This window comes from Strigops habroptila, chromosome 10 (genome assembly GCF_004027225.2).
Source record: "Strigops habroptila isolate Jane chromosome 10, bStrHab1.2.pri, whole genome shotgun sequence".
Classification (NCBI taxonomy): Eukaryota; Metazoa; Chordata; class Aves; order Psittaciformes; family Psittacidae; genus Strigops; species Strigops habroptila.
In genome coordinates, this window is record NC_046359.1 from 13,575,926 (window position 1) to 13,592,406 (window position 16,481).

The 16,481-nt window shown below is 44.9% G+C and overlaps 1 protein-coding gene across 1 annotated transcript in view; it reads left to right on the top strand.

Moving 5' to 3' along the window:
- Positions 1–8,720, top strand: part of PGBD5 (piggyBac transposable element derived 5) — a 70,503-nt gene extending 61,783 nt beyond the window's left edge. The window contains exon 7 of the mRNA XM_030499860.1: positions 764–8,720. Within this exon, the coding sequence (XP_030355720.1) occupies positions 764–959 (196 nt within the window). The 3' untranslated portion in view covers positions 960–8,720. The remainder of the gene's footprint in view (positions 1–763) is intronic.
- The last annotated feature ends 7,761 nt before the right edge of the window (positions 8,721–16,481 follow it).

Sequence of the window (16,481 nt, forward strand, 5' to 3'; positions counted from 1 at the left end):
AGGAGGAGGAGGTGGTTGCTGGAGACTGATGCTGGGATCTTATCTGAGGAAATCAATATGAAAAAGAGGTAAAGTAGTAGAATTAAATGGTTACTAAAAAAAAAATGAAAGTAGGAAAGTTGAATATCTTATGACCAAAGAGTGGTCCTAGATTTAGTCAGAACCTAAATATAAGGATGTCAGTCCTTTCTGGTTCTGCCTTATGGATTGTTGCTCCACATACCAGCACTGCACGCTCTAGCTCTGCCCCCACATCCTCCCACCTACTGTTGACAGCAGCAGAAATCATTCTTTGCTTGCAACAGAGATAAACAAGAGGAGAAGCATCAGCAGTCTTCCCTAAACTGTAACATAATGTGCCTGAGGTGTTTATTTTAGTTACAAATTGAAGGAATTCAGACCCACAGCTCCCATCACGTGGATGTTTGTCATGGTTAAGCTCGAGGAGTCTGTATCAGTACTCTTACTTACATGGTGCGCTATAGAGGAGAGTGTTGCTGAGGCTTTGCTTCTGAGAGCAAGGAAGTTTGTTCTTCTAGACACTTCTATACATTCCCAAAATTGTGCAACTTAACTGTAAATGGCTGTCAAATACATTGTACAAAAATTCTTAAGATGATGCTTGCATTAGGTATTAAGTCAAGTCTTGGTCCTGCTTCCCCTATGGGACTGCAGAATCTCTGCCTGGGGTGATTTCTTTCATCCCAGCTGCAAGTGTTTGGCTGAACAGAGCTTTTCCCTCCCCTCTCTCTTGGCTTTTCAGGTATTTCATTTCTCACAAACCAAACAAGACCTGGCAGCAAGTATTCTGGTTTGCCATCAGCATCGCTATAAACAATGCCTACATCCTCTACAAAATGTCAGAGGCCTACCATGTGACAAGGTATAGCCGCGCACAGTTTGGAGAGAGACTTGTAAAGGAGCTTCTGGGCTTGGACGACACCTCACCCTCCCATTGATGCACTGCTTTTGGTGGCATAGGCAGGAGCTGGAGGGTAAGCAGAAGAAGAGACTGCACCTGGAATGACAAAGCAAGGAACTTGTGACACCACCACTGCTGTCATCCAAAAATGCCAAGTGATGCCACTAGAGAGGTGGAAACTCTGTTCTAGTAGGAGCCGGATGTAAACATGTCCTGCAGAAAGTGCCACTGGAAAAGCTGACACAAAATTGCATATGTGAATGCCCTGTGGTAATCTGTATGCCATAAGCAGACTTATATTAGTTGTCACCTCAATACTATTTGTTGAACAGAGTCATCTTGTAAAGTTCCTCTTGGGCTAAGAGCCTGTCATAACCTCACGTAGCTCTGCAGTCCTAGGAGGGCATTACAGAAGACTCTGTACCTTGCTTGGAGTTATTAAATTCTGGTACAAGTAATGTAAGTCTGCACCATGGGCTGGGGTGGAGAGTGTCTGCCATCCTGTAAGGCATGCTGCTGTCCTCCCAGTGTGCTAAGTGAAGCAGTTCAGATACATGAACACGGAAGCAAGCATATTGACAAACGCAACCTTCACAGGCAGGCAGCCAGGAACTGAGGACCAGTTAAGACTTTTTTTTTCCTTTTATGTTGGTTTTTTTTTTCCTTTTTTTATTAATGTAATGTAAGGCAATTTGATCCCAGTTAGAATACAGCAAAATTAGAAGAAACCAAATACCTTAGTGAATTTAAAATGGAAATACATTACATATTGATTTTCTTTTTTAACCAGGATGAGACATTTTATACACAAACAAACAGTGAGTAATACTGTAAGTATTAAACAGTGACTAAACCAGTAAGTAATACAGCCTCACATCTTAACTGCCACGGTCTGTGTACAGGTGAGAAATCAGAGTATATCATCTTGATTTCAACTGTATCTTAAATGTTGCTTAAAAATCTAATGTAATGGACTGTTAAGTTTTTAGGAACAACAATTTCTTTCTTTTCCTTGTGTAACTGTGAAGACTTTTTTTGGTCCATTTTAGAACTTCATTTGGCACACAGTTGGCAGGAAAAAAATAAGTCACTAATAGCAGTATGTTTCTCATTATCACTGCGGGGTGGACTGTAGGATTTCTTCTTCTTAGAATTCAGGGCTTCTCACAGTAGTTGTAATTAAGTGAATTACATGTTTAGCAAAATAACATGGCATTGTGTTTTACAAAAAGGAAGTAGTCCAATTGCAGCCAGACCTTAACCTTACCAAAACAGAGCAAGCCCAAACAGTTCTCCTGTTCTGAGTAACACTGTAGAGGACAAGCATAGTTGTAAGCTGGTGCCCAGGGCTGAAACACCACATTTTGGTGCTTGTGGAATCTGAAGGCTGCTGAAACTTTGGAAAATAATGCCAAGAGAGAGAGATATGATTGAAATCAGGCAGAGTTAATACTGAGGTGAAATACTACCATGGCCTCCACACATTATTGATTTTAGTCCACAACTCAATCAGCAAAACTCCTGTATTCCAAAGGTTAGCAGTGATGGACACAAAAAGAATTGCATTAACTTACAGGGCAAAAACATGTCGCTTAGAGGACCAGCTGCTTTTGGGTGCCCAAATGTGGACAAATTTTACCAAAGAATGACTTGCGTTGATTCAGAGGAATGGCGTGATTGATTGGTTTATCACTGTAATCCTCACCAGGGTATATGTTCCTAGCTGGCAAGAGCCAATAGAGGGTAACCAGCATGAATTTGAGGACTCTCCAGGTTTCCTTGTTATGTGACGTGCAAATGCATAGCATGTAAATCATAACAGGAAAAATCCAGCAGGGGTTAATGAATTACTGACTAGCCCAAAGTACATCCTTGTACTGACATCTTTCGATTTCCACCAAAGTCTTATTTGTTTGGAGCAGGCTTAGGGGCAGATCTCACCTGGTTGCAGGGAGATTAAGGGGACAGCAAACTCTGTGGTGGTTCTGCTTGCAATGCAGCCTGGAGACTGTCCCACATGTCCTGCTGTGCCTGCCAGCTGCACGATGTACAGCAGTGGGTTTCCTAAGCATCCCATTCTACTTCTCAGTCCACAAGGTCTCCAACAAGGAAACATGGAAGAAAGGACAAAGCCTTGTACACTGAGGCCTCCAAGCCTCAAAAGGAAGAAGAGGGTTTGTACCACTCTAGTCCTTGGCGATGTCAAGCTGCATAGGAGCCCAGGGCTGAGTTCAAGACTTCTTAGCCTTGCAGAGAACTAAGACCACCACTCACTCACTCTTCAGACTGAGTGAGTGTTGTAGCTGGTTCTTGTCAAGTATTCAAAGGGAGAGAGGAGCTAGCATGAGGAATGAAAAGCAATGATGTTCAGCAACATAAGCCTTCAGTTTCCTTTTTCTAGGGAATTCCACAGAGGTACCTAAAGGCAAATGGTGTTCTTATTGCACCCTACTTCAGACAATACCAGCCTATATTGAAACAGGAAGAGCAGCTGCACATTCATCGTGTTCTGTAGATGTATATGGTAGTCAAAATTGGGGCAGTAAGGAAAGGTCTGGCTTGAACTGTGCTGATGGGACAGCTTGGATGAACAATGCAAATGCTTCCTTGCAATTCCCCGCAATGCCAGAGCATTTGCAAGGTGCACATTCCCCCAGCAGATATGGCAAGGCTTGCAGGACCTCCTTGGAGCCACTTGGCACTTCTGAGGAGTAAGCATAGCGTGTTCCAGCTATCATAGCTCCCCGAGAGAGATCTGCAGCCCTTGGCCGATTGCTGCATTGCTATATATGCTTAAAGGCTTGGATCTCGACCATCCCCTACAGAAAATGCCTTTTCTTTTTCAGGTGGCAGTAGGTCCAAGTCCTTGGAATGTTTAATTTTCCACTAATGTATGCTGTTACTTATGTGCATTACTTGAGCTAAAACCATGAAGTCCTAGTTTTTTGCCTCAGGGACTGGGTCCTGAGTAGTTTTCCCTAGAGTTGGTGTTGACGGGGGATTACACAGTGGCTGACTATTACAGGGAAGATGCTTTAGTCTCCTTTGTAAAGGAGAAAAAAGAAGACAAAATTATAGCATTGCAATGAATTTAATTTTATTAGCCTTAACCATCCCTCATCATTTTGAACTGGTGCCCTAAACATGCACTAACATTCCATAAGTAAGCAAAAAATATATATATTTATATGTACAAACTGCCTGAATTTTGGCTCTCAAAGCCAATAAGAAAAGCCACCAAAGCATAGTCTGTCTCTACAGATGACTATTTCACCTCATCTTCTCCATTTTTTGGCTGAGAGTGGATAGGGTTGGGGAAAGTTACGATTTCTCCTTCTTCAAAAAGCATCTTGCACTTACTACAAACAAGGCAAAGTAGTTAAGAAAGAAACTGAATCACTTTTAAAAGGCAAAAGTTTAACTGCCGCTCAGCTTCTATACTATTTCCTTTATTGCAGACTGGCTTACTCAGATTTGTTTACCCACCTGCTTGTAACATTAAAGCTTCTCCCTAGTTAGAGGGGAAAAAAATGGGGGGTTAGTCTCAAAGTAGTGCAAGGATGCTAGTTATAGTGTGCGTGCACGTGTGTTAGTTGTGCAATGGCTTGTGAAATGATAGCAAGTTTGGGTTGTTTGGGGGATATTTTTTGTATAGACTCGAGACAATCTGGGCAAGAGATCTTAAAGTTCAGCAGTAGCTAAAATGCAGTGGAAATGCCAACCAGGTCAAAGAGGAATATCTCTCAATTTTTCCAGGAGGGGAAAATAAATAGGTTGAAGCTGCAGTAGACTAGGGAACAGCAAGGCTCGCTTCTCTCCTATTGAATTGAATTTTCATTCACATGTACTTCTGAAAACTGAATATTACTTATGGTATGCAAACTTTCTTTTGTAGAACCAAGACCATGAGTAAGACATACTGACCTCCTTCTATGCACGGTATTCCTTTCAAGAAGTGTCTGTCGTGCCCCAATTCATTCTTGGAAAACATTTCTTCTCCCAGTATGTAATATAATACTTGCTAGAGCTTAGAAGCCACTGTGAAATGGTTTACACAGCTGTTGTCTCAGTTGAAAAATGCTTCAAGGGCTTGCAGAAACTCTGCCACTTCTTACTTCAGCCCATTTGTGCACTTGACACTAGCACGCAATTTACAGTAATCTCATCTCCATTTTCCACTTCTATTCTCTAACCCCAACCTTTCTACATTTACAAGGTAGTCAGAGAATCCCAATTTGTAGAAATCTCAGTGTTGCTAATGGGTACAACTTCATTTTCCTCAGACAGTTCGTAGGGAAAAATGAATTTAGTCAGTTTCCAGACTGACATTAAGGACAGCAATTCAAAACAGTGTTTCCCTTCTTTACCTCCAGCCACACTTCGGCTGAGGAGGTTTTTTTCCTTCTAACATTTATTCAGCAATCTGCCTTGAGCTGGTGAGTAGTGAAAGAAGCCTCCAATATCTCAGTCTTACATGTCTTAGTGCCCTAGTCCTGGAGCTGATTTTAGTGATGCGTGGGGAATTATGCTGTACTGATAATTCTGTACACCAGTGCCACTTTCAGAACAAGGATTGCAAAGTGCTTTAACAACCTCAGCGCTCATGAGACTTCATTAGCTCCTTCCCCTTCCCTAATCAGAGACTGAAGCACAGCACAGGTAAGGGAGCGATGAAACTGTAAAGTGGAGTTTGCACTCTTGCTGATTAAGTCCATGCTCTGCATTATCAGTGACTTGGCTCATGTTCGCAAGCACTTTTCCAAACTAGATATGAAAGCATGCTGAACATCCTTCCACCGTGAAGTAAGGGTGATGGGGCTTTGTCAGCACAAGCTCCTTACTCCATATAGGTGCAAGTCAAAACCAAGTGGCACTGAGGTGAGAGAAAATTAGGAAAAATATATCAGTCCAGCCTGCATAAGGGGCTTAGAGGAGATAAATGGAGACTCTGAAGCTCTGCCATAGTCCGGTAATCAATGTGAAATTCAGACAAATAATTACTAAGACTGACCTGAGAAAAGTCTCTGAGGCTTAGATGGAATATGAAGTCTTCCATCCATCTCTGTTGTGGAGTTTGCCATGGCACTTTCTTGTTGCTAGGAGTGATATAAGATTAGTTGTTTGTAAAACAAGACCTCATCTCAGTCTGGTTGAGAAAAACATTGAAGTGTCAAAGGACTGTTAGCAACATTACATAAAGGTGAGGAACTCTAAGCTCAAAACATGCATATATTTGGCCTGTCATTACTTAAGATGTTTTGCACAGACACATCCCATCACCGTCTGCTCAAATGCAAGCCTATTCCCAGTGCCACTTAATAAATATTCCTTCTTGTTCTTCCTAAACCTACCTTTGTTTCCAGAAGCATTATGAACTGGAGCAGCCCTTCTATCATCATCTCACTGTTGGGGAAGAGTTGAGAATATCTGTGGTTTGTACAAAAAGGATCTCTTCCTCTTCTTTTGAGAGATTGCTCTGTGTCTTCAGAAATCTAGTCCTGGAGAAGTTTCCTGCCCTGTGCTTTCCTTTGCTTCCCACCATCCAAATTATCCCACTGGTTCTTGGTCAGTCTGGAAGAGGTGACCACAGCGAGCTGGCTTTTCAGTGTACTGTTGTAGTACTACTTTGCTGGCTCTTTCTGCTATTTTGCAAATCTCAGATGAAACAGGGTATTGGTTCTGAAGCCTATACTATTTGTAATCACTGTGAAGGTGTTGCTTTGCTCCATTAGTGCTGCTTCATCAGGTTTGTATGGACCCGAAACAAGTAACGGCATCACCACACCCACTGCTCCCATTGGAATGACTGTAGCATTCCTGAGCTCTGGATTGCTTTCAGAGGGGGCACTTCGACATGATCTGGGGAGGTTTCTGGTGTTTTGGTTTTGTTTTGTTAAGCCCTTCCACACTGATGAGTCTGGTGAGCAGCTGTTAGGTATCACGAAAAGGCCTTAAGTGGTAAATCCCTTTTGTATCACTCTTCAAAAGTAATTAGAAGCTTGTATTAGATGTGTAGTGCAAAAATCTTATCCATGAAAACATCACTCTGCAAAAGTGCTCATTTGATGTCACTGCAACAACCTCTGAATGAGATGTCATTCATCAGGGGGGACCTGGATGAAGAACCTAGTGGGAAAGGGCCCTGCGGGGACCTGATCAGATAAACACAGAGAGGGGGGAGGAGTGCAATTTGGGATCCAGGCTCCTTGGACAAACAGACTTCATAGTCAAGCTACTGTCAGAAGTTTCACTAGGGAAGGGAGGAGGCCAGGCCCATACAGTTCGCTCCCAGCCCTGGCAACTCTGTCTCTAAAAATAAAACTGGCAAATGCTTTCACTCTTCAAGTACTTAGAGTGTGATCTGGGCTTCAAACAGAGCATTTTGTCTTATTTTCACTAGTTAGTCACAAAAAAAACCCAAAGACCTCCGAGCCCCCTACAAACCAAAAAGCAAAGCCCAATACACTAGGTTCATCTGTCCAGAAATCCCAACCCACTTGGTGTCAAAGTAACGTTGTGGTCTTGTTCTCCAATTAATGTGTCAAGGTGTATGCAAAACGTGACTGCTGAACAATTCACACCTTTCTGTGAAACAGAAGTACTCATTTGATGGAAACCAAACTGCTGGTCTCTTCTTGACTGACTTACTTTTGCAACCTGGATTTTTCTTCTAGTTACAAGCCAAATCTTTCAGTACTGACGTTAAAAATAGCTTGACCCCATGGTCTGGGGCGACATTGGAGATGGCAATGGAGATTTATGCCAGAGATTAATCTGATCCCACATAGGTGAGGCTAATCCACACAGTCTGACACAAAGAACAGTTTAAGGGGAGAACAGTGGGTTTGGGAGGCAGAGGAACTTTCAGAGGTTGGGCATGCAGAGGCAGAGGAGCCAGGTGATCCCTTCTAACTCCCATCTTTCCAGCATGGGTACACCCCCCATCCCCTGCTGCTTTTGAATTAAAAAGGAAAGGCTGATGTTTAGCACGAGTCTGCACAGCTGCTTTAGTGACATAAACCCTGCTTTAGCTACATCCCTGGCCTCCTCCCTGCCTTTTCCCTGTACTATACATGTTCAGTAGTCATAAACCCTGGAGTCAAAGCACCGCTGCATGTCAGCACAGCATGGAAGCGACAGGCTGAGGAAGCGCCACAGTACAAACAGAAACAATGGGGATTCTGGAAAAAAGGACATTTCATACACTTGATTTTCAGTATGTGCAACTTACATTCCACCAAAAGCAGTGACGGCACCAGATGCAAAGACGACCCTTAGGTGACCGAGTGCTTCACAGATGACTCCATTGGGCTGTGCTCAACATCAGCGGCTGCAGTTCTGTTGCAAAGTTCCATATTCTTTATAATTCCAGAGATTTCTGTTTAAAGTGTAAATCCCAGAGGTAAAGCATTCACTGCAATGGCCCCCCCCCCCCCCCCTTTTTTCTTGTTTCTTTTTTTTTCAAAGACTTCTCAGAGCAAATTCGTAACAGCCAAGTCTTTTCAGGAAATGCAGGTGTGTGACCTCTTCATGCTGAGAGATACACAACTGCGTTTCTGCATGGGACAGGGAACTACTTTTGTGACACCAGTTTTGTTCTACACAAAGGCACGCTTGCAATAAATTTTTACAAGTTTTGTACACCATGAGCTAAATTCTGAGTTCCAAAAATGTGAAGTGTGGCAACAATAACAAAATGGATTTATAGTATCACTCTGATATCTTGTCATGTGATTTTATTTCTTCAACAAAGTTTGTTTACGACCAACAACTTTGAAATACAGTCAGATATATATTACCAGTTGCTTTTCTGTCTCGTTCTTTTCTGGAATAGACGGGGAAGATGTTTGCTCCTCCTCTGGGTGTATAGGTGAAAGGATATGGAGAAAATACTGCTATATAAATTACAGGTTCTCACTCTAAACCCATTAGAGGCAAAAGCCTGACATCTTTATCCAGCCACTGAGTACAAGGGCATTTTCTTTAGCAAGAACTGAGTTTAAAAAGCCTTTCAACATGGTCTGCACACAGGCTTTGAAAGGGGATGTTGCCCCCTCATGCCTCCTGACACTCTGCTGGGATGCTCCCCAGCCACCTCGGGGCAGTGACGGGTGGACACAAGGACACAGGCGGCCATCCCAAGTCTCTGAGGTATCTCTGCTGAATGGTACCAGCCCTTTGTCCATACTGCTCTGACTCTTCCTGGCAAGGTTTTTCTGTACCACCAATAGTACCCATCCAAAACCATGACCTACCTGCTAAATCGGTGTCATTTGCGGGCAAAACCAGACGTGCATCATCTGCAGTCACCCATTTCTCGGTTCCAAGCTGGCAAGTTACTATGACCTGGTTTACACCTTAATCCACAGAGGGAGCAGAAACCTTGCAAGGGGAAGACGCAAGTGGGGTTCCAGTGGGTCTTTGCCAATAGCCACAGTAAAGATGACCCCCACGCCTTGGGCCTGCCTGCCTCCCTCCTTCCCCCGTGGCCACAGAGCCATCCACCGGGTACCAGGCTGCAGAGCATCCGCCAGGTACGTGCGAGTGTGGCTCAACACTGACCTCTTGCTGTGATCTGTCAGGTATCTGGGGTGTCCTGTTTGCTCAGGGTATTTCTTTGTAGTATTTCTTTTGAGTTTTCCACAGAAAGAAATTCAGTTTGGATCTAGGTTGTCCAAAGAAAAACACAGATTTTCAGGGAAAATAAAACATTAACAGAAGCAAGCAGCAGCGAGCCCCTTGACCTATTTAATATCTCTGTAGACCCAATCCCTAGGGAAGTGACTGTTTTATTCAAGTTGCTTAGCTAGCAACAAAAAAGGGGGAGGGCAAGAGATTCTGGCATGTTCAACACAGCCAAGCTCTCAGAAACCTTTTCAACATGTAGGTACCTATCTGAACTGACAACCCAAAATGTGCTTGTCTGAAAGACAGTCTGGACCCTTCACACAATCGGTCTCTCCAAGAAACGGCTTCCTTTTCTGCTTTTGAGACATCACACCCAAGATCAAGAAGCAATGAAACCACAGTGCGTACCTGAAAGCACACTGGAGGCTGGCACATCCCAAATGGGTGCTGAGGCTGGAAACGTGTAGGTGCATCGTCAGGGTGATGGATTGGCAGGAGCACACCCTGGCAGGTGGCAGGGCTCCCCGAGATGTGAACAGCCACGCACAGCACAGCACCGGCACCCGCGGGTGGCTCCGTACATCACTGCATCAGCACGCGGAGGCAGGAGAGACCTAAGGAGATGATCACAAGCCCCTGCAGTGAGACCAGCCGCACCGCAGCCAAGACATTCAGCTGTGTTATAAACCAAAGCAGAATTGCTCTGGGTTCACTGTCATGGATGGAGAGGCACCCCCAGCAGCACATCGCTTTGTTCCCTGGTCCCTGGATGTGCCGCGACCAGAGCTAATGCTGTGTGTAATTAGGGTACAGGACCAGAGTTGTCAAAAAAGCAATGCAAATCAGCTTTACACACTAACTGAATAAAACAAGGAAATTCTTGTGAAATTATGAAATCTAGGATCTGATTAACACTGAGGCGCACATAACCTCCGCACTGTCATTTAAATCAATGCCATCCATTCAGATCAGGCCAGGGTCTGCAGTAACTCAATCTCCTGTGAAATTATCCTCAAGAGAATTTGCAATTAATAATTCCAGCAACGTAGTCTTTCTTAATTAAGCCAAACTTAATGTTCCATTTTGCGGTGTTTTCTAATATCCTGTTCCACTTGCCCCTCTGTCCCTGGAGAGGAGCAGTGAGAAAAAATTGCCAAGTCACAGGCGCTGCAGAGGAGGATACCCCCAGCCATCATTAAGTCAAAGCATAGGCACTCCCTAAAGCACTTTCATCCGATACTTGAACAAGCACTTTACACGCAGTAATGAACAGCATCTCATCAGACCCCTGCAAAGCAAAGCCATCTCAGCTCTCTTCAGAGACTATCTCCACGCTCCAGTTTCCTTAGATTACAGCACAGGTCAGATGCTCTGCCAGCCACAGTTTGGTCTTTGGGAATGAGAGCTCAAGTAAACAAAAGGCAAAAGGGGATGAGAATCAAGGAGCCAGAGAGCTCTCCCCCTCTTTCACTGTTCCCAATTCCTCAGGTGAGGGTTTGGATGGGATTCCTCAGGAGCACCTGCACCAGAGAAGCAGCACGGGCTTCAGGTATGCTACCAGCTTCAGCTTTTTTGCTTTTCAGAATCTGTTTCCTGTTACAGGTTTTGCCTGGGAACCTGCAATCCTTCCTTCATCCAGGCAAAAGCAGCAGCAAAGCAGGTTCTCAGGCTCCCAGGGAATTCATGATCCACAAACCTGGATGAGAATAACCTCCCCTGAGCAGCCAGGCTCACCTACCACAGTGCAGCCCTCGCCCCGCGCCACCTCTCAGGCAGCTGGTACCAACTCCGACATGAACACGCTGAGGTGCAACACGCCAAAATATGCTCCTTTTCGGACTTCCATGACTCAGGGATGTATCACAACCTTACAAGAAGGGTTAGGTGTTCCTTCTGCCAGATTAGGACTCCTCAAGAACAAGGCAGAATTTTACTGTTGGTGACAAAGGCAAATACATGAATTACTGTACATATGTACCTCCTGAACATTTGGACTGAAAACCTGGTCTCCAAACATTTGCAACTGCATCCCCACCTAGCCAGAGAAGGAAGTCCCCAGCAGACACGTGCAGAGAACACCATTCTGTACCTGTCAGCTTTCCTCCAGTCTGTGCACACTCTTCCTCTTCTCATTCTCTCTCTAATCCACCTTTTTTCAGTCCTCTCCATTACTGCTCCCAACAACCCACTCCCACCTGGTACAGAGCTACTTCTGAGATTGGATGGAAGAGAGGCATCCCAACAGCTAGCTTTGCATAACATTAGTACAGCATAAAATGTTTGTGTTCACAAAATCACCTTTTTTTGTTCCTACCCCATGAGAGCAGGTAGAGCACTGCTCTGTTCTGAAAAGCAGTTTCAAAAGTGCCACTGCAGTGTTCCACAGTTTCTGTCTTTTCAGACACCAGAAAATGTCAAGTATTTACTAAACCGAACATGGAGATGACCCACAGTCTGCAGCCAGACTGAGCAATCAGTGCTACTAAATACTGCAGGTCAGGTTTAATAAACTTTGTAAAATCAGAGAGATACTAGCACTTTTAATGAAGATTTGTTACTGCAGCCAGGAGCTTGGTGTGTGTGACCCTGGACTAGAGAAACTGACATACCCAAGAGGTTCCTCAGTAAGACTCAGACCAGCTGCTAAACATCTTTATTCCTTACAGGGGTCTTGCTCAGCACAATAAAGACACTAGATTAAAATTATCCCTACTCAGCAGCACTCTCTTACCCAGGATGACAGCAGCCAGTTTCAAGGCATTGTGCACTACAGTGATTTTAGAAGCTACTTTTACATTGGATAAAATACACTTGTCTTCCGCCTGGGCTGGGGCAAGTATGCACACACTAAACGTCAACACTCAAGTGGACTCAGTGGGTGCCAGCAGCAGCTTTCTATTGCTCCCGCAATAGAAACTTTTGTTCCCACAGGCCACCATGAACGATCTGTTTCTCAGGATTTGTCCAATAACATCACCATCAAATGTCAATGGAAACATCTATAGAGGCAGGGTGGTGCTGCAGACCAGTTGTACATCACATATCATGAACGGCTTGCAAGGCACTGGCATGAACATTTCTCTGAATACTTCCCAAAAAGCAGGCTGCAGGAGTGATGGGCAGGCACCTTCCGAGCAAGGGAGGCCAGGGGCCTGACAGAACTGGGCTCCAAGGGAGCTTCCCTGATACAGCCCAAGCCTCAGCGGTGCTGGAAATCCTGCCCTGCGGCTATAGGTGGTGAAAAAACCTCATGCCTGTGCATCAGGTTTAACCACCAGATGTGCCAGACCCCACTCTTCTTCCCATGTGCTCACCCTACCTGTTGTCTCCTTGGTTTTATGGCCGCTGGTCCTAACCGGCTCTGCTTTTGTGCTGCAGATAACCTCGTCCCTTTGATGCTGCCCAAAAAGGAGAAAACTGGAACAGAAGAGAGAATGAAAATACATCTTCCTACTGTTTATTTTTGAACAATGAGGAGTTATTTATAACTGTGACGGCTTAAGCCCAGCTAGCAACTAAGTACCACACAGGCGCTCGCTCACTCCCCTCCCCAGTCCCCTGTGGGATGGGGAAGAGAATTGGAAAAAAAATGTAAGAAACACATAGGTTGAGATTAGAACATAATTAAAAGTAAAATATAATAATAACAGAACTAATAATTTGACAGGCTGAGAGAGTTGGGCTTGTTCAGCCTGGAGAAGAAAAGGCTTCAGGGAGTTCTTATAGCAGCCTTCCAGAACCTAAAGGGGCCTACAGGAGCTGGAGAGGGACTTTTTACAAGGGTATGTAGGGATAGGACAAGGAGGAATGGCTTTAAACTGACAGAGGGTAGATTTAGATTAGATATTAGGAAGAAGTTCTTCCCTGTGAGGGTGCTGAGGTGCTGGCACAGGTTGCCCAGAAAAGCTGTGGCTGCCCCATCCCTGGCAGTGTTCAAGGCCAGGTTGGACGGGGCTTTGAGCAACCTGGTCTAGTGGAAGGTGTCCCTGCTCGTGGCAGAGGGGTTGGAACTGGATGATCTTTAAGGTCCATTCCAACCCAAACCATTCTATGATTCTATGAATAGGAAATAAAGAGAGAGAGAGAGAGGAAGGAATAAACCCTGCTCCAAAAAAACCCCACAAGTGATGCACAATACAATTGCTCACGTGCTGACTGATATCCAGCCTGACCTGAGCAGTGATCTGCCTTTCTGGGTGACTCCCCGCAGTTTATATACTGGACATGACGTGCTGTGGTATGGAATACCTCTTTGGCTAGTTTGGGTCAGGTGTCCTGTCTCTCCTCCCTCCCGACTTCTTCTGCCCCTCCTCACACACAGAGCATGAGACTGAAAAGTCCTTGATCAGGGTAAGTGCTACTTAGCAACAACTAAAACATCGGTGTGTTATCAGCATTGTTCTCAGACTAAAGCTGAAAACACAGCACTGCACCAGCTACTAGAAAATTAACTCTGTTCCAGACAAAACCAGTAACACACTTTGGTTCATTGTTGCGGGACAGCAGTGCCCTTTCCCAGCTGACAGAGCCTCGCTAGCAATGACAGCCTCACAGCAGCCTGCAGGGTTTCATTGCCTGAGGTAGCTTGACCCAGTTTCTCATGTGGTTAATGAAAGCCAGCAGTGGATGAGATTTGCTGTTCGATGCAAAGACTGAAGCACCCAGCAATGTATGAGCAGCTCTATACTCTTAAGACAGGTTTACTTATAAATGGCTGGTTGCAAAGTTATCTTCCCTCATTGAAAACAAAGCATAACATCTCACCTGGCCTGCAGGGGATTTGCAATCTGGTTCACAAGTTGCCCTTCCCTCCTATTGTCACCTCAGGGCTGCGTGACTGAGGGACTCAGTGGAGAGCACACTGCTCCCTAGGGAGGTGACCTAAATCCTGCTTTTCCTGTCAATGCTGCAGGGCACTGAAGGGTTTGTGTGCTGCCTTCACTCCCCTTCCCTCCCCTTCCTGTCAGTTAGATGTTCTGGGATACTTTCACCCCTGGCAGGCACCATGGGACAACCCAGGGGCATCCTCTCAGATTGGAGCAATGCAACCAGTCCACAGTCCCCAGGGCTGAGGAGAATTCCACCCGGCAAAGGGACAATCTTCAGAGGCACCAGTAGCAGGGCCAGCATCACACATGCCAGGCCCTTACCCACATGGGTGCCTATAAGCACAGTACAGTTGAAAGGCACAACTCTGCCCTTCCCAGCTCCCCCACAGTGCTCCACAAGTGCTCGCTTCAGTCCAGCAAGAGCATCTCTGGCCAAACACCACGCAAGTGTCCCACAGAACAGCAAATTTGTAGGTCTCTGAGCTGCTCAAAGCAGTGGGAAGAAGATGGAGCAGGAGTGTTTTAGGAAACAGTGATAAAGGGTCACTATGGTGGGATATTTTGGACCTCTGGCACCTTCCCACAGGCCTTGAGTTTCATGGGATACTTCCTGGGTGGGTGTGATCCTGCAGAGTCAAGCTATGGCCAAAGTACTTCGCTGTAACTTTGCAGCTGTGGTTGGCAAAAGACACAGGACTTGTGTTTGGTGTGGCTGCCAAAAGTTAATTGAAACAATAAAAACAAACTAAGGAGAGGGCTGTGCGTGTGACAGGGTTCATCAGTCGAATCAGGTAGAGCCTGTGCTTATTACATGCGTCAGACCAAACTCCCTACAGCGAACTTTCTCTACCTTTCCACCTCCTCAGGGCTAATTTAAGAGCTGTTCTTCGTAGCCCATAACAGTCATGACAAAAAAATCAGATTCTGTTCTGCCAAAAGGAGGAAACTGGAACAAGGGAACCTGCAGGAAACTTGTCTCGCTGCCATCTCCGGATTTCCTCAGGAAACCTGCGCTCCAGGGCTCCCAGTCAAAGAAAACAGAGCTGCCAACAGGATCTACAGCCTGAGCCCTCCCACGAGGGAAGCTGGGCAAATAGGAGCTATCTCCTAGGAAAGGGAAGGCCACTTGCCACAGATAAAGAGGCAGTGGGCTGGTATGTTTAGGTGGACACAGAAATAACCGTACTGTACAGAGAAGCAGACAGACATGTCCTCTGTGGATACCTTACACTCAGACAGCCTCTTTTGTTCATACAATCCCCCCCAAATCCAAGAGTGGTAACCTCTCCTCCCCTGAAGGGCAGCCCCTGACAGAACAGAAAGCATCAGCTCACTAACAGAGCTCTTCACACATTACAACCTGTGTTGTAATTACTCATTAAAACAAACTTATACTGGAATAGTGGACAAGAACAGAATTAGATCAGCTGAAGAATAAGATCTCCTAATTCTCAAATTCATCAGTTTCCCAAGATGTGTTAAACATCTTATTAATCTGTTAATAAAATGTGTTAAACCTTTCACTTTTTTTAATTGTCCTAAAACCTTCTGAAAATTGTATCCAATCTTCTACATCTGGGCTGAATGCTCTTGTTGGGAGGTCACATCCAAACAGAAGCTGAGAACTTGGCACAGGTATCACTGTCAAAGGTGTTACAGCTTATGCTGTAGGGCACAGGACAGCTACATCTTATTTTATCTTAAACTATGAATTTACTGACTTTGAAATACATTGTAAGCTGCAGCTCTGCAGCTGCTTCTCTACCCCCTCTCACTTTGCACCTCTTTCTCTTCCACTTCACCTTTGTTTTTTCAAACTTCTCTACCTAGACATCAAGATACCAGTGTGTTATCTCTTGTAGCTCCTTCTATGACAGAAGACCTGACCCTCACCAGTGACCTAAAGATGTCACCCTCTCTTGAATAACTTGTTCAGTAGGAAAAGTAAAAGCAATGTCTTCATACAATTCTTAAACCAGTAGGTGAATGGTTTGCACCATATGCCACAGAACACACTGCAGGTAAGACAGAGTATTTTCTTTGTCAGGGTTGTCTAAACCAGTGTTACGTTAAAAACTTCTTTTCTCCCTTGCTCCCTCTTC